The sequence below is a fragment of the Haliotis asinina genome, chromosome 16, assembly GCF_037392515.1.
Source record: "Haliotis asinina isolate JCU_RB_2024 chromosome 16, JCU_Hal_asi_v2, whole genome shotgun sequence".
Classification (NCBI taxonomy): Eukaryota; Metazoa; Mollusca; class Gastropoda; order Lepetellida; family Haliotidae; genus Haliotis; species Haliotis asinina.
This window is the reverse complement of record NC_090295.1, coordinates 11,906,330-11,925,871: the sequence shown is the minus strand read 5'-3', so window position 1 is coordinate 11,925,871 and position 19,542 is coordinate 11,906,330. Positions and strand designations below refer to the sequence as shown.

The 19,542-nt window shown below is 42.2% G+C and overlaps 1 protein-coding gene across 2 annotated transcripts; it reads left to right on the top strand.

Annotated features, from left to right (window-relative positions):
• The first annotated feature begins 1,295 nt into the window (after window positions 1-1,295).
• LOC137268172 (alpha-(1,3)-fucosyltransferase C-like) lies at window positions 1,296-19,542 on the top strand. Of its 2 annotated transcripts, none has more exons than XM_067802705.1 (2): window positions 1,296-1,422; window positions 16,556-19,542. In XM_067802705.1, exon 2 carries the CDS (start codon window positions 16,556-16,558, stop codon window positions 17,801-17,803), a length of 1,248 nt encoding a protein of 415 aa, XP_067658806.1. In that variant the 5' UTR covers window positions 1,296-1,422; the 3' UTR covers window positions 17,804-19,542. The 2 variants fall into 2 exon arrangements, with proteins under 2 accessions (XP_067658806.1, XP_067658805.1); XM_067802704.1 differs by lacking the exon at window positions 1,296-1,422 and adding an exon at window positions 14,116-14,189.

Genomic DNA, 19,542 nt, shown 5'->3' with positions numbered 1-19,542 from the left:
TTCTATTGTTTCTATGCTGCAAGTATTGTTCAATTTTTTTCTGCACTGGGATTATTGTTCCATTGTTTAATAATTGAAGTATTGTTGCAGTGTATCAGTACTAGCCGCGTTAGTCCAGGTTTACAATAACACTGCAAGTTAATAACCTTAGAGTCGGAAGTTTATCTTTGAAATATATCACATAGGAGCCAAAAGTCTAAACCACACATTCTTCGTAAGAATCACCGTTTCTGTGAGGTATTGTTGCTTCCACGAGCAACCTGACGTAACCGAACCGATGCATTTGTCTGTGCCTTTCTTAATAATCATTACATGACCCATTCAGATACACCCGATATATCATCAGCAGGTCTAGCGGACAGGTCTATTGATTTACAGTACAAAGTGGACGGAACGGTCATTTATTTGGTATTAGTGGAGATTCCCGTAGCCTTCTCACAGTATCTGACCAACATTGTTGTCACTTCCACCTGGTCCTTCTGTAACGTCACGTCACGCCACTAAATGAAGCAAGTTTAGACCCCCCCCCCCCTCCTGTTCAGTCGGAATTTTTCTGTCGACAGAGACTCATATCTCCTCACATCTTTCTCCTTAGCGGCGGTGGGGTAGCCTAGTGATCAAAGCGTTCGCTCGTCAAGCCGAAGACCCGAGTTCGATTCTCCTCATGCGTACAGAGTGTGAAGTCCATTTCTGGCGACCCCCGTTGTGATATTCCTGAAATATTGCTGAAAGCTGCGCCAAGCCAAACTTATCTCTGCGGGTTTTCCGGCAAATCGGCAAACCTTCCGATTTAACTGACTTACCCCGGATGTGTGTCGATTGAAGTTATTTTAAGTATGTCGATCTGGCGACAACTTTAAACCCAAAAAGAAGGAACTCTCCAATGACATCGCTGCCTCTCCTCCATAATGGCTGCATCAGTTATTGCATTTGAATTTGCCGTATTGCGATCATCATCATCATCATCATCATCATCATCGTGCACCTCATGACTAACATCTCCATCTTCAAACAATATATACATTGTTGAAAGTGGCATAAACTCCAGTAAACGTTTAGTCTCCGACATTATAATATTTTGCAAGACGTCATATTTTTTTTTAAATGTATCCCCATTGAGAGACTGAGGATAGTGAGACTGAGGAAAATCTAGACTTGCTTCATTTCGATTTTTTGTTTTACAATGTAAGCCGGAAGAAGGACATCCTGTAGTTGAGCGACTGCATGTTAACTGCTTTGGGCGAGCGTCAACTGAGCGAGCGAGAGGTCACGTGACGGAGATAGCATAACGCCATCATTCAACATAGTGAAGTTGTTATTCTGTATCCGGCTTTCGCTGTGTCGACACTGAAGTACATTTGTATCTCGGACAGTTAGGGGGCATGGTGGTCACCTGAGGTATAACATCACTCCGGAATAACTGTGAGTACTTTGCACAACCCGCGCTTGGCCTTGACAGATTAATTAATCTGGTGTGGGTGGGTGTAACCCCCTGAATATACAATTTGTTACATCATGTACTATCATTTAAGGATAGGCTAAAGGGATGTTTCTTTCCGGAGAGATTGTTTACTATGGTGGTTTTGACGGGTCATGATGAATTGTTAACAGTGTAAACAACTGAATGGATTGACGCTTTCCGCCTCTTTTGGCACTATGTCACTATGTCACGTGGTAGGAGGCCAGAAATGGACATCACACTAAAGGTGTGCAAACAAAGAACGCTCTCCACGTATTGCGTCGGGTGACAGCGTAAACGTACCTTGACCAGTGGTCAGGAAATCTTTGTACCATTTACACCTGTCGCCTGTAATTTAAAAACACAAGATCAGACAGGGGTTAGAAGCCTTGGTCGTTGTTCCGTACCACGCGTGGTTAAATTGGACATAAACTGGGCTCGTTATGAATGTTTTACGGCAGACAGTGGAATTCCATTGCTTTGGTCATGGCCCGGAACCATGCCGTTTTGACAACGCTGTTTGTCATGCAAACGTTCTGAATCTCTGGGGTTGTTTTTCGAGTTAAATGCAGTTTTGGGTCTTTATTATCGAGGTATATGAGCGCTGATCTGATTTTTCGAAAGTGAGTGAACAGGCATACGGTAACAGATGTCAGGTCCTGTTTTTCATGCCGACCCAGAAACATTCTATACAGACCATGGAAATCAATAATATACACAAAGAACGTGATTAAGCACACATTTAACTTGAGCAATGGTTTCCAACACGTTCACAAATCTTGTTGTGGTATCCACGATGGAAAACCACGAGGTTTTTCTGACCCGTATGATGCTTTGACTCAAAACGACAACATGACAGGATTTTATGTTGACAGTTGTTATTTTTTTTTTAAAATCCAAACAAAATAATCACTTTCATACAAAAACATGTCTGGCCCTGGAATATTTTATGTTTTATCTGTGAATGTTAAATATGCATTGTCATGTGCTTCTCTTACACGATTCAAGATCAATAGGGTTAAAATCGGGGCCCATTCAATTATGAGAATCTAAGTTCTTGTGTATATTTCTAGATTACTAAGAACACAACATCACATGTAGCAGCCAGTCGGGAATATTACGTGCTTTAACCAACTGGTTTTCGAACCACCTCCATTGTCAAGCTGTAGCGTTCCTAAATCGTCAGGTACACCAGCTGTGCAATCTGAATTTAGTTGTCTAGCTGATTTGCCATAATCGTGTGTCCGATGTTAGTTTGCATATCAATTGTATGCATGTCAAGTTCATTTATCATTTATACGACATCATGTTGAAGCCTGTGGTCGTTTAAAACGCCAACTGTGCAATTTAGAACTGTCATTACCACCTTCCTCGTTTGTGAGTGAGTTTAGTTTTACGCCGCACCCAGCAATAATCCAGCTGTATGGTGGCGGTCTGTATATAATCGTGTTGGACAAGCTAATCCATTGATCAACAGCATGAACACCGTTCTCCGCAATTAGGAACCGATAACATGTGTCAACCAAGACAGCAAGTTGTCCACCCGATCCCGTTAGTCGCCTCTTACGACCATCATTGTGTGGGTTGCTGAAGACCTATTCTACCCCGGATCTTCACGGGTCTCCCCGTTTGCTTTGTATCAAATGACATCATTCGTTCAAAACGCGTAAGGGTGATTGGTGAACATGAACCAACACAGTTGTAGTATTTTGTTCAGTTTGTTCAAACACTTCATCCTAAGCCTAGCTGACGGTGCATATGAAATATCCCAATGGGATCGGATATGGGATGACCTTTAAACGTTATCACGGAAAGGGCGAATATCCACGTTGCCATGACAACGTCAAAATGGCTTCCATACATTTTAGACGACGGGTGATTGAAGGTTTCGCTGGTCTCGCCGAAGACTCGGGTTCGATTCCCCACATGGGTACAACGTGTGAGTCCGTTTCTTGTGACACTCTGCCATGATATCGCTGGAATATTGCTGAAAGCGGCATAAAACCAGACTCGCTCACTGTCGCGTTTACATTGGCATGAAAAGGACCGCTCTTTTGGATAACGAAATGAGGTCGCTCTAACATAAAATGGTTTAATATTAAGTGATTGTTGCATGGCAGTTATTCCTGTGTCAGTGATATCAGGACGAGACTACTATATCAGCCTGTGGGCCTGACCAGCTGGCGAAAGGAAAACTGTCATTTTGAAATCCGGTGTTTGCATGTATTCATTCCTTTCTAGTTTAGTAGCTTTACAATACGGCTGTTATGGATTTTCGGCCCTTGGGTTGATGCTGATATGCATTTTCGGCGCTGGTGGTCAGTTTGGACACGTGCCTACAGCCAGCATGTACAACATGGTCCATATTATTGATAGGTATAAGATAAATATCCGGGTGCGTGACCCTTCCAAGAAATCCCTAACAAGGGGCATAGCTGCTTTGGGATGTCCTTAACAAGGTGCATGGCCGCTCTTGGCTGTCCTTAACAAGGTGCATGGCCACTCTTGGCTGTCATTGAAAAGGTGCACGGCCGCTCTTGGCTGTCCTTAACAAGGTGCATGGCCACTCTTGGCTGTCCTTAACAAGGTGCACGGCCACTCTTGGCTGTCCTTAACAAGGTGCATGGCCACTCTTGGCTGTGTTTAACAAGGTGCATGGCCACTCTTGGCTGTCCTTAACAAGGTGCATGGCCACTCTTGGCTGTCCTTAACAAGGTGCACGGCCGCTCTTGGCTGTCCTTAACAAGGTGCATGGCCACTCTTGGCTGTCCTTAACAAGGTGCACGGCCACTCTTGGCTGTCCTTAACAAGGTGCATGGCCACTCTTGGCTGTCCTTAACAAGGTGCACGGCCACTCTTGGCTGTCCTTAACAAGGTGCATGGCCACTCTTGGCTGTCCTTAACAAGGTGCACGGCCACTCTTGGCTGTCCTTAACAAGGTGCATGGCCACTCTTGGCTGTCCTTAACAAGGTGCACGGCCACTCTTGGCTGTCCTTAACAAGGTGCATGGCCACTCTTGGCTGTCCTTAACAAGGTGCACGGCCACTCTTGGCTGTCCTTAACAAGGTGCATGGCCACTCTTGGCTGTCCTTAACAAGGTGCACGGCCACTCTTGGCTGTCCTTAACAAGGTGCATGGCCACTCTTGGCTGTCCTTAACAAGGTGCACGGCCACTCTTGGCTGTCCTTAACAAGGTGCATGGCCACTCTTGGCTGTGTTTAACAAGGTGCATGGCCACTCTTGGCTGTCCTTAACAAGATGCATGGCCACTCTTGGCTGTCCTTAACAAGGTGCACGGCCACTCTTGGCTGTCCTTAACAAGGTGCATGGCCGCTCTTGGCTGTCCTTAACAAGGTGCACGGCCACTCTTGGCTGTCCTTAACAAGGTGCACGGCCACTCTTGGCTGCCCTTAACAAGGTGCACGGCCGCTCTTGGCTGTCCTTAACAAGGTGCACGGCCACTCTTGGCTGTCCTTAACAAGGTGCACGGCCACTCTTGGCTGCCCTTAACAAGGTGCACGGCCGCTCTTGGCTGTCCTTAACAAGGTGCACGGCCACTCTTGGCTGTCCTTAACAAGGTGCATGGCCACTCTTGGCTGTCCTTAAAAAGGTGCACGGCCGCTCTTGGTTGTCCTTAACAAGGTGCAAGACCGCTCTTTGTTTTTCCCGAACAAGATGCGAGATCGCTCTTGGTTGTCCTTTACAAGGCGCGAAACCGCCTTTGGTTGTCCTTAACAAGGTGCAAGACCGCTCTTGGTTGCTATATAATGTGAAAAAACATTAGATGATGCTGGAAAGCAAAACTGAGTGTCAAGTCTCAGAAATTTGTTATTTTACACAGGTTTTACGCACGTTTGGTTTTCCCAAAATGTTGGTGATTCTATCATGTTTACAACTATTTCCAAACAACGGCAGAGTTATATATTATCTCTGCACTATCTATGTAATCACAGTAGTATAAAGTCCTTGTTACAGGAAAACTATATCATGTTTCTCTCGGATAGGTCTTTGTTTAGAGTCTTATGTACTTGAAGAATATCTCGTCATGATTTCAATGTTAACTTACGTAAAAACGTAAATGAACAAGTACATAAACCACTCTGTTCGCAATGTGATCTCAGTGTTATGGAGGACGAGGTCCACGTCCTGTTTAAATTGTGAAAAGTATCACGACCTGAGATTAAAATATAGAATTGCTATCAGGAGATTTCATGGAACCACACATCGAGCAAGCTCAAACGTTCAACGATCACATATGGATCTATTAGGTTATTTTCTGAGACTTTTCAACTGATCATTGTCAATATCCAGATTGGAGTGTAAGGCGTGGATTGTATTATGTGTGCCATCCTCTGTGTTAGGTAACACCAACGTGCTGATTATATATAGTTATATATTTATATTACTTTGCTCTCCGGTGATACAGACTTGGCCCTATAATGCTGTAACCCAATCATTAGACAAGACTTTACAAATTCTTCACCTCAAAACGAGAAGTGTGAGGCACAAGCTAGCTTACTTCAATGAATGCTTATCTGAAAGCCAAATTATTTGTGGCACTGAGACGCTCTTATTTAACTGTATCAGCAGCACAAATGTAACGTAGAATGGTTCCTGAACTGTATCAGCAGCACAAATGTAACGTGGAATGGTTACTGAACTGTATCAGCAGCACAAATGTAACACGGAATGGTTACTGAACTGTATCAGTAGCACAAATGTAACGTGGAATGATTCCTTAACTGTATCAGCAGCACAAATGTAACGTGGAATGGTTACTGAACTGCATCAGCAGCACAAATGTAACGTGGAATGGTTACTGAACTGTATCAGTAGCACAAATGTAACGTGGAATGGTTACGTAACTGTATCAGTAGCTCAAATGTAACGTGGAATGGTTACTGAACTGTATCAGTCGCTCAAATGTAACATGGAAAGGTTACTGAACTGTATCAGCAGCACAAATGTAACATGGAAAGGTTACTGAACTGTATCAGTAGCACAAATGTAACGTGGAATGGTTACTGAACTGTATCAGCAGCACAAATGTAACACGGAATGGTTACTGAACTGTATCAGTAGCACAAATGTAACGTGGAATGATTCCTTAACTGTATCAGCAGCACAAATGTAACGTGGAATGGTTACTGAACTGTATCAGCAGCACAAATGTAACGTGGAATGGTTACTGAACTGTATCAGTAGCACAAATGTAACGTAGAATGGTTACTGAACTGCATCAGCAGCACAAATGTAACATGGAAAGGTTACTGAACTGTATCAGTAGCACAAATGTAACACGGAATGGTTACTTAACTGTATCAGTAGCACAAATGTAACGTGGAATGGTTACTGAACTGTATCAGCAGCACAAATGTAACGTGGAATGGTTACTGAACTGTATCAGCAGCACAAATGTAACACGGAATGGTTACTGAACTGTATCAGTAGCACAAATGTAACGTACAATGGTTACTGAACTGTATCAGCAGCACAAATGTAACATGGAAAGGTTACTGAACTGTATCAGTAGCACAAATGTAACGTGGAATGGTTACTGAACTGTATCAGCAGCACAAATGTAACGTGGAATGGTTACTGAACTGTATCAGTAGCACAAATGTAACGTGGAATGATTCCTTAACTGTATCAGTAGCACAAATGTAACACGGAATGGTTACTGAACTGTATCAGCAGCACAAATGTAACGTGGAATGGTTACTGAACTGTATCAGTAGCACAAATGTAACGTAGAATGGTTACTGAACTGCATCAGCAGCACAAATGTAGCATGGAAAGGTTACTGAACTGTATCAGTAGCACAAATGTAACGTGGAATGGTTACTTAACTGTATCAGTAGCACAAATGTAACGTGGAATGGTTACTGAACTGTATCAGTAGCACAAACGTAACATTGAATGATTACTGAACTGTATCAGCAGCACAAATGTAACATGGAATGGTTACTTAACTGTATCAGCAGCACAAATGTAACGTGGAATGGTTACTGAACTGTATCAGCAGCACAAATGTAACGTGGAATGGTTACTGAACTGTATCAGTAGCACAAATGTAACGTGGAATGGTTACGTAACTGTATCAGTAGCTCAAATGTAACGTGGAATGGTTACTGAACTGTATCAGTCGCACAAATGTAACATGGAAAGGTTACTGAACTGTATCAGCAGCACAAATGTAACATGGAATAGTTTTCACAAAGTTTTTACGTAAAGATAGAAATGCTTTCGGTGGAGGTGTCATGATCCATGTGAAAAATGTTTTGAGTTTTAAAGGACGCTTTGATTTGGAAAACACTATGGATAAAGCAATCTGGTGAGAAATATATTTAGGTCAGAAATCGATCATGCTTTGTGCAGCTTACAGACCCCCGGCATAAACGCGACTTTTTGGGAGCGACTAGAAGGGTCAATAGAAAATTCATTAGACCTTACATTTAAAAAATGCTTATCGGTGATCTGAATGAAGACCCCTTGTCAGGTAAAATTTCACATTTAAGAGAAATTATTAACAGAAAGGCATTTCATAATGTTAGTAAGGACCCTACACGTGTTAGTAGAATAAGCCGAACTTTATTACGTCCCGTATTAATTAGTAACGATGTTGACGTGTTTGACAGTGGCGTGATCGATTTCAGTAGTGACATAACTACATAAGTGATCACAGGAGCACATTTGTCGCCATTAACACAGCTATTTCTCTGTCTGTATGTTATAGCAGAAATGCATCGTGTAATGGCGACCATGAGTTACTGACTAAATATATAACCAATACTGGTTGGAATCATGTGATAGCAAACACTACTGGTATTGATGAGACAATATATGTATTCTATAATCACCTAGGAAGGTATATTAAGGAATGTATTCCATCCAGAAATGTAATGATTAGACCCAGTGACAAACCTTGGTACAATTCGGAAATACGACGTGAATCAAGAAAACGTTAAGTTAAGAAAAAAGGCAAAATTAACTAACAGATATGAGGATAAATTGGCATACCGTAAACAACGAAATGAAGTTCATAACATGAAGTGTTATGCAAAGGAACATTATTTTTCGTACCTTGATGAGTTTATATCTGAGATGAGCAGAGACAGAAAACCTTCATTTTGGAAAGTTCTGTGAGGGCTAATCAAAGAATCAGGATCTATCAACTCTATTCCGCCATTACGACCTAAAGTACAGGTATATACAAAACAACGTATAATAATATATATAACAATATATAACAATATTTGCTCAGCTCTAGATAGACGTGAAGACTATTGTATGGTGTTTTATGGTGTTTCTAAGGCCTTTGGCAGACTGCAAGTACGACAAATGCATAAAATCGACATTCATAGAATATTTATACAGATGTTGTCCAGGCATGGGATATATATATATATATACCATTCCGTGATCAATGATGCATAGTTTTACACAACGAGGTAGGTACGGGGTAACAGACCATATCAGCTGTTACCTGTGCAGCATGGAGGATATACTAAATCACTCTTTTTACGAAGGTTTGAGGCATGGAAACTGTAGCAGGCCAAGTTTCTAATACCCGATTCATGTTGGGAGGACATGACTATTTTGGACTTTGCCATAGTTGGGAATTCAGAATATTTAAGGGGTATGATGTATCTTTGGCGGAGGTCATCGTAAGTTGCACAAGTCAGCAGGAAGTAATATTCACTGTCGACGTATCCAGTCTTACAGACATTACTTAGTCTTTCATGCCTTGCGATATCAGAATATCTGCCAGTTTCAATGGCTAGTTTATGTGACCTGCAGCAGAACTGTGCAAGAGCAGTTCTGAATTTATTTATGGTTGTAACAGAGAGGTAAAATTCAGTTTGGGGTTTGGAAAACTGTCTTAAACAGAGAATATACTTGTAGTATTTATGGCTGTTGGCGATACTGCCGTGCCACCCTCCTTCCTGGGCGCATTTAACCTGTGGGGAAATTCAGTAATAAAGGAAGGAACAAAATCTACATGCTGTCATTCCCAAAGGTATATGTTAATGAAATTGCCGATGAACTAGATTGTGCTGCACGCTTGTGCACAGATGATACATCAATGGGATTTTCATCCATAAATCACAGGCCCAGATACACTTAATAAGAACTTACTGTGGTGCTGGGGAAATCGTAGGCTTGTGACATACAATCCCCACAAAACAGAGGCTGTACTTTTCAGTCTTAAGAATAAAAATACAATTCTACAATTCTACAATTCGAACCCGCACCCTCAGAGTCAAGCACGTAAACGCCAGCACACAAAGTCAGCCGCCTAGCCCACTCAGCCACCGCGACTTCCATATTAGGGATTTCACTAAATTACACAGGTTGGAAATATTTCATAAACATCTTGGAGTAACATTTCCTCCTGATTGTAAATGGAATACCCATATTGATGACATCGTAAGAAGAACGTCCTTGATGGTTTCAACAATGAGAAAGTTCATGTTGAACAGAGACAGCCAAGATAAGATCTGTATTGTATTCATAAGACCAAATCATGAATATGCCTGTGAATTGTGGGATGGTTGTTTGATAGATTTAACCGATAAAATTGAAAAAGTTCAGTTTGAGGCCGCCAGGATGGTTACTGGTTTACCAAAACATGCTTCCAGAGATACTGTAATTAATGAAACAGGTTAGCAGTAGTTAAAAGAGAGAAGAAGATATCTTAAACTTTATTCTGTAATATCTACAACAAAACTGCTCCATCCTACCTTTGTGATCTCATACCCCACACTGTGAATCCAGGACAAAATATAGAAACATATGTGATATTTCCCTGTCCTATTCCTGCACAAGTCTCTACACCCAATCGTTCTTCCCTTCATCTTCACAACTGTGGAATTATCTCCCCTAATATGTTAGAGAATCAGATTCCCTTAAAAGTTTGACATCGCCTGTAAGCTCGCGTAAGCCAGAAGCAACAGAATATTTCTCGTGTGGTAATAGAAAACTCAATGTAATTCATACCCAGCTAAGATATTCAAATAGTAGATTAAATGGTGATCTGTGTAGGATCGATCTCATTGAGAACACAGAATGTACTTGGAAGTTTACCTGTGAAAATTCTCATTATTTCATGGAATGTTCTTTGTATTGTAATATCAGACGGGAAATGTTTCAAAATGTTGGCAAAATTTGTAGCATTAGAGCACAAATAAACCTAGAGGTACTGGCAGTGCAGATCTTATGTACAATGACAATAAACAGATTTTTAAAGAAGTTCAAAGATATATATCAAACTCCAAACGGTTCATCAACTTTGATATGTTTATGATCTAAATAATTCGTGTATTCAACGTATTACTTTCATTTGAATGTATTATTGTATATACCTTTCTATCCCTGTACATACACTTTGCTTTTCTTTTGCATGTAAGCACTGTAAATAGGAGCGGGTGTCTCAAAGTTGGAATAGCTTGTAACCAATCCATTTTCTTGAAAAGATATGTTTAAATCAAAATTAAAATATCCCCCAGGCCTATCCAATGTTAATCACTACTCAGTGAATCTCTTGTGTAATATAGCAAATAATGTGGACAATTTACGAGCATCGTTCTTAAAACTGTGTTTCAACTGAGATGTAAATGGAAACAGACATATTGCTGTATTGTTCAGCACACGTGACATGATTCTATGACGTATTGATACAAACTGTTTTAAATCCAATTTCCAGTCTTGTCACTGTTACCGATGTTATTGCTGTTAGGACATGTTACAACCGCTCACCTGTTGTTATCTCGTGATACTGTTGCTAGGATACCTCATCACTTGTATCTTTATTAATGATATACCTGTTTCACAGTTACTACCTTGACAGCTGTCACAGTGTTATGTTTTCAGTCAACTGTACAATTAATGTCGATTTAATGAGCGTTTGGATCAGTGCACCACCAATGGTACAATTATGTATGCAGATGTGAGTGAGTGAATTATTGAGCTGCATTACACAGCGGGTGATATGTATAATATTTTTCTTGTGAGATTCGAATTAGAAAAATATTTCTTTCTCCTAGCGTAGGAAGATACAACAAAAGGAGAGAGGGAGAGAGAAAGAGAGAGAGAGTGTGTGTGTGTGTGTTGGGGGAATGGGGAAAGGGGGTTAGGATGGGGGTTAGGGAGGGGCGTTTAAAGGGTGGTGCACCGTATCCAGTGTGATTGTGGAGGTAACATTGGGGGGGGGGGGGGGGAGTGGGTTATGTGGTGATAGCGTTCCTGTGAGGGTGCTCCTCGGGCTCGCTGAGTTGGTTGACACTTTCCTCCGTATCCTAATTACGTACAAGGATGCTCATGGTGTTGACCACTGGATTGTCTGGTTCAGACCAGTGTGTGCAATGCTTTAATTTGGCCGTTGTCCACCAACGTCGATAAAAACCGATAAAATTAAAATAGACTACAGTAGCTATTGTGACAATTGCACACTGTTTCTACAAAATCAGTTAGCGAAACCTATGACAGCTAGGGAGAATTTGTCATTCCTATGCGCAAAGGTCTGAAATACCAGGAAATGAACCTGTATGTTATTGTAACATGATGGGTCGTACAGGAAGGATTCCAGCTGATATAAAGACGGATAATTACTGAAGGCCACAAGGGCCTGCAGATATTTGAAACTGTCGGCCCCTTACGATAACAACTGGCGCTGGGCCTCCGGGCCGGCGATTATTTCGAGCGCTGGTTCAGACTTGATTATATACCCCCAGTCCGACCCCAACAATTGTCTGCTTCACCCGTCCAGGTTTTGCTTTTGAGACGACCGCTCCTACCTCTTTCTCTCTATAGTGATAGTGAGATTATATGGTAGCTACATCCTTAATAGTTTCAAGTATGAAAGTTGTTATATTTTGCGATAGCTTTTGTCTTGCAAGAATAAGGATGTCTTAGGTGTTAATGCGTCGAACATCTTCCAAAACTCCATTATGTAACTCTAATGGTTGAAGAGCTCGATTCACCACATGGGTACAACGTGTGTGAAGCCCACTTCAGGTGTCCCCCGCCGTGGCATTGCTGGAATATTGCTACAAGCGGCGTTAAACGTAAGTCACTCACTCACTCACTCACTCACTAAAACAGCACGATTTTCCAGTCGTAAACACAAGAACCGGGCATCCAGCCACAATACCGTTACCCGAGTCACATGGCATTACGTCACACAGATAGCACTACACCTTCCCATCTAAGTGAATTCTCTGAAAAAAAGAGTCAACATTAATCACTTTAACAAAACAAACAAACAAAAACAACATAGTGTCAAATACTGTTCAGTGCTATGTGCACCTCAGGTCCCGCCCATTCTATCATTAGCCAGTTAAGGTAACAGTTAGAAAGGGTTCCCTGCTATATCACAAGTCTGTGTCCCGCTTGACCTGATCAAGTGAGTACCAATGCATTGCATGACCGTGTCACAACTGGTATGGTCTATTATTGTGAGGGGTGCACCAAAATGTCTGAACGACCGCGACAAGGTCGACGTTTGACACTTCAGTGTCGAGAAATCGTCAGCAATGTCCTAACTTTGTTTGAAAACGTAGCCACAGACCGTTTTATGTTCCAACACGAGCTTGTAGGCAACGAGAAGCAACCTCTGCTCCCCTATTTAATGCTTACTGGACATTCCGTTTGTGCCTTGTGGCCTCGCGGGTCATGCATATGTGTAGCTCAGGTCGAGCTGAACAAGCTGTATTATCAGTCAATCGGTAAAATGCGTTTAACAACAATACGTAATTGTTCGAACAATGCAACTAGAACTAGTCCTGAACTGAAGCCATGGAAACACTTGTGCTTTGTTTGTAAGCTGTAACAACGACTGCCCTTTGATCCTGTCGTATCCTTCACAAATAAATCATGACCAAAAGGCGCGGATTACCGGAAGTCCTATGAATACAAGTTTCGGTGTTCCTAGTTCATCTCAGCTGTAGCCTGTTTACAACAGAACACAGATAATGCGCATCTTGTAGTCGTTGATTTTGTTAGCATCTTTCAGAGTAAGCGCAGTAGTTGGAACAGGGAAACAAATACAGGTGAAACTAGAAATGGGTTTCACACATTTTACCCATGTGTGAAAATTGAGCACGGGTCTTCGACTTTCAGTTTCATTACCCCTAGTTCTATGTGCAGAGTAAATGTGTGTTTCTAAACTAATACCTGATCCTGGGCTGTATTGAGCCGGCAGCCTGCAAACGGACAATCTGGTCACACGATTGCTCATGCACAACATGACGCAGGTACTTTCAGTCGATAATTCACTCTTACCGTCAAATTCAGGTATAGATCAATTTCGGCATTACATATGGAAGTGATTGTTGATGTCCGTATCGCACATATGTCTCGGTAGCCACGGTAGTATGGACTTACAGATGCCCATGGCACGGTGCAAACACTATTGAAAACTCTTCAGTTCTCCTTATTTACTCCGGACGAGATTTTACATATCGCACGTGCCCTGACAACGCACTACGCCACAAGCATTGATGGCCCAGATCATGTATAACATATCTTTCTCCGCCTGCTCCGAAATAAATTCCTTAGTGTTTATGTTGTTTAATCCTAGACGTTGGGGATTGCACCACAGGCACCGTGCTCTCATATTGTAAAACCTTGCTAATACGGACATTATTCATCAAGACCACGTATGTCAACAGCACTGCGATGACATGTTTGCCGAAGCTGCCTGGGTCGGTGCACGAGTGTCGGTGTCAGGTAAGGAACACCAGAGTTAAGCGTTATCACGTCACAGTCGTGGGTCCCGTGAAACTGGCGCGGTGCAACCTTTCTCGTTGGAGGAAGCGAGGTCGCGAGCGTTGGTCTTCTTAGATACGGCTTCGACATGCCGAGTGCCGTTTAGTTCAATCAAAGACCATATGTGTTGTAGGGTTAGATGACTGTGGACTATTTGCCGGGATAAGAATGGGTTTTCCACAACTGCCGGATTAGGGCGGGATGTGGTATCAAACAAGCAATACGACCTGTGAATGGAGCCATAAAACTCGTAACATTATACACACTCTTGTCGACGGCAGGGGAGTTGTCAGCAAACGGACAGGCAAGCCTGTAACCAGAGGCCGTATAATAGATGGTCTCTGCTGTAACCATGGTAACGAGCTCAGCGTAGAACTACCCACAAGAACGCCCATGTAGATTATTTTTGCGGATGCTCCTTTTGAAATGACTTATGACCACAAGATTGTTGTTTTTTGCGTTGGCGGAGCAAGTGGGGTTAAGGAGGTTCGAACTCCCTGACCCCTGACCACCGTCGCCTGTAGTAATATTCCAGCAATATCACGGCGGCGGACACGAGAAAAGCGCTTCACACGAGGGGAATCCATCCCGGGCCTTCAGCATGACGAGCCAACGCTTAACGCTGTAACCAGTAGGCTACCATATTTCTAAGAACAATTGAAATTTAATTTCGTAGATTGTTTTAGGCTGTTTGGGTTTTTTTGTTGTTTTTTTGTTTGTTTGTTTGGTTTGGTTGGGTTTTGTAGTTAAGGCAGCTCCTTGGTGTCCGTTAAGGAAACCCTCAGAGCTAAATATACTAAGGGGGCTGTCAGGCCTCGTTTTCGGGAATCAGGTATTGGGAGCGAACCGTGAAATAAGGAAAGAGAGAGCAGTGAGTTCCTTGGGTTTATTCAAGCAGAGACTATCTATTATATGGTCTCTGATTCAAGCAAGTGAGCCTGAGATGGAAAAAAACAGGATATAACCCACACTACTAGCCATTGTCATTATCAAGTTTCTCCGATGTTGGAGCTTTCCATATGCGTTATCTACCCTATGCTGACAAGGCTTACTATACGAGGTAGGTGGTAAGGAGATGATTACCTAACAGGACTTGATGTTCTTTATGGTATAGCCATGGTCAGCTCGTGACCGCTGCTAAGCCAAACATCTGTCAGAGCTTGGCAATGGCGTTTACTACTGGACAAAGAGGATGGTATGAAGGTAATCTTACTCAGCAAAAGTTGACATTTTATTAGTTGGTGGTAAACATGCACCTGCCGAGATGGAACTACTTATCTGCCCTTGACCAAGGGATGTACCTGAGAATAAAGACCGGTGCTGACACAGCTCACTAAGTTAATCTGGGATTAAGTAGTTTAAGGTTGCCGTGGACACGTTTGCTAATTAATTGCCGCTGTGCTTGGCAATTTGTCATAAACAAGATACACTACTCACATCGACTTGCACGTACTCGGACTTCCTTAGTAAATAATAAGTTGTGACAAAAATAAAAATGTAAGCAGAAATATATGTGCTGTAACGCTTTGACTAACGTTTCCATGAGGTTGTTGTATGGCCGTTGTGTTCGTCGACTGTGCCTAGATTCGGTGACATTGACTTTAAGCTCGTCTTAAAGAATGAGCTTAAAGTAAGTCATTACCATTGTTAGCTCTTCATGCCGAAGACAGGTTCGTCCACTCCCCATCCCATCCCCATTGTGTCAAGCCCCTTTCCGGCGCCAACGCTGTCGTGTTGCTGTGGTTTTGCTGGAATATTGCAAAGAGCGGCGTAAAACTAAACTCACTCACTAACCAACTCTACGGCATCAGGATGTGAAGTTGGATCCTTGTTCGTCATGTTCAGGATAAACATACAGAATATTTGGTCTTGTGAATTGAACGGAAGGTCGATGGTTCGAACCGTCTACACCCATGTACCTCCTACGCAACTCTATCCATACCCTTATCCGCCAGTTCAACACATACATGTACTTCTCTATTCACTAATCTTGTACGCAACACTTAACGCTATCGCAGCTCACTGGATATAGACCCATGAAGGTCCCGGTGTAGATAGACCTTCAGCAACCCATGCTTGCCATAAAAGGCGACTATGCTCGCCGTAAGAGGCGACTAACGCGATCGGGCTCGCTGACTTGGTTGACTCATGTCATCGGTTCCCAATTCCGCAGATCCATGCTCATGTTGTTGATCACTGGATTGTCTGGTCCAGGCTCGATTATTTACAGACCGCCTCCATGTAGCTGGAATATTGCTGAGTGCGGCGTAAAACTAAACTCACTCACTGGATATAATTAAGTGAATTTCTTTGTCGCTATGTTTCAGATGGTGTGCCGAAGAAACAAGCGTCTATTGTTCTGTACATCCGCGGTCTTGTTTGTGCTTTTTATATGGAGCACGCTCACAAATGTCTTCCGAGTAAACGTCAAGCCCCCACGACGACTTGCCTCTGTTTCAAGGATGGTTTCTTCTATTTCAAGGTTCGAAAATAACAAGTCATCTCTTCTTGTATGGCCAAACGGTGAGAGCAACCACCCATATTTCCTGTCCCCGATTTTGCAGTTCCCAAATGACAATTTTCGCCAGAAGTCGCGGTATAATCTCACGGGCGTTGAAAACATTTTCACACAAAACAAGACAGAAGAGAAACTTATCATCATATACAACATGCCTTCATGGCATACGTTTGAAACAAGGTACAAGGATAGTCTGAAAAACTGCCGATTGCAAAACTGTAGATTATCTGGTGACCATAAACTTCTTCCTCAAGCCGATGCAGTCGTCTTTTATGTCCTGTCGATTACTGATGATAAACCGCCACCAAAACCAGCCAATCAGATGTGGATATTTTTTGCACACGAGGCTCCATGGGACTTCAATCGATGGAATGATAGGTTTAATTGGACGATGACTTTCAGATATGACTCGGATATTGTCTGTCCGTATTTCGTGCTCCTGCCTAAACCTGCAGCGGATGTTCGAGATTTCCGGGCTATCACTGAGAGGAAAACTAAACCCGTCATGTGGTTGGTAAGTCACTGCAATGCCCGGTCGAAACGCGACGACTACGTGAAAAAACTTCAGCAGTACATCAGCGTTGATATATATGGTGGATGTGGACCCCACAAGTGTGAAAACTCCGGACCAAACAGTTGTAATAATCTTCAACAAACGACATACAAGTTTTATCTGGCGTTTGAGAATTCACTATGTCGAGGATACCTGACAGAAAAGGTGTTTCGGAGTTACAGTTTGGATGTCATCCCCGTGGTGAGGGGTGGGGCGAGCTATGCAAACCTTCTTCCAAAGGGCACATACATCGACACAGCCGATTTTTCATCGCCAGAAAAACTTGCCGATCATTTGAAATATTTAGATTCAAATCATACGGCATATGCTGAAATACTGAGACGGAAATCACAGTATGGTATCACAGATCCGAAGTCAACCTTAGATTCATCGTTGTGCGATATTTGTGTGAAAATTCATGACTTGGAGAGATTCGGAAACACATACCATGATGTGAATAAATGGTGGAATACTGACAGCTGCTACAGTGCCACGGATTTCTGAAGTGAAGATGGACTGACCTGCTCACCATGGACGCCTTAACGTTCACCATGTATTCATTTGAGATCATTTGACAACTGAGATTTCACAGTTGAAGATTTTCCAAGACTACAAAGACTGGATCATCTGCAAACTGTGCATGTTATACTGAATCGTCTCATCATGCAACGATATGTATTGTTACGGAGACACGCTCAACTACAACGTATAGTCACGTGTGGTCAGCACGACCTGCGGATGTGTATTGTTACAAAGATTCGTTCAAATACAACATACGGACACATGTGGTCAGCTGACCATTGTAACTGATCCACTAGAAGATATAGATACGTGTGGTCAGCTAATTATGTCACTTTCACTTCAAGATAGACACGTGTGGTCAGCTGACCATGTAACTGTTCCACTACACGATAGACACGTGTGGTTAGCTGACCATGTAACTGTTCCACTACAAGGCATAGACACGTGTGATCAGCTGACCATGTAACTGTCCCACTTCAAGGTATAGACAAGTGCGGTCAGGTGACCATGTAACTGTGATGCTCTTCAAGTAACTGTAATGGAGAACATTGTTTTTAATCTCTTACAGGATTAGTTCACATTGTGAAGTATGTGTTATGTATATTTGGCATTCTGCTCGTGTGTAGGATACCTACTGAAAGTCGGACCAGTAAGTGATTCTCATTCATCTTTCATTGAATCTCCTCTGTCACTTCGTTACGAATTTCGTTTGGTAACAGTTATAATGTACTCAGATCACGTATTTGTCAAATCGGTGCTGTTCCCAATAATCTCCGGGATTAAATAGTTTAACGCAAAGAGTGAAAACCATTGTGGGACTTAAGTAGTTTTATTTTGTACCGAGATCTCAGATTGGTGATGCGTTTGAGCCAGTCTGTCTGTCCTTTTGCCATTTTCCTTGTTGAACATGGTTCAATGTACTGAAAAGGTTTGTTGGTTATGTGCAATGAGAGAAAAATATGTCTCCTGTGAACATGAAGCTAGACCCAGTGGTGCCGATGCACCTTTGAACACTTTAACTGTACTTCTTTATGTTAACAGTCGGCAATATTCAGGTTTTATCAAGACTATTAGCAAACGAGTGGTTGATAGCATGACGAACCATCGTTTAAGCCACCATATACCATTACAAATAGTAGGGGATATTGAATTTACAAGAGAAAACTTTAACTCACTTGAAAAACCTCACTGAGAAAACACACTGCAAGACTCGATCAAGCCGACCCAGTAACTGTCAATGACATCGCTAACGAGATCGCGCACATGCTCACGGACGCTGCACGAAAAACTTTCAGATCACGAACACACAGAGGATCCTCGAAGAAGGAACGAACATGTAAACTTCTGTCGGAGCAGAATGTTATAGAGCTCGTAAGAAATTTCATAAAACAAGACGTCGTCTACGAAAACACGACTCCATTTATAATAAACGTGTATTTAGGTGTATTAAATCTATCATATACACGGACATATGTTACTTTTTCTCTTATAGACTGGCTTTCGCTAGTGGTATGCTCGCAAAATGGAATATCCCCTACTTTATATAATGGTATATTTTAAATGTCAGAATCGCACTGATTATAACCTTAGCACCATCGCTACCTTATCCATGTTTTTAGCTGTGTCTTCATACCAAGTCATGAGTAATACTTTCCGAAAGTGAACATATGCAAAGGTTTATTTTCTTACATTTTAACATGGTATTAAAAATGTTTTCCATG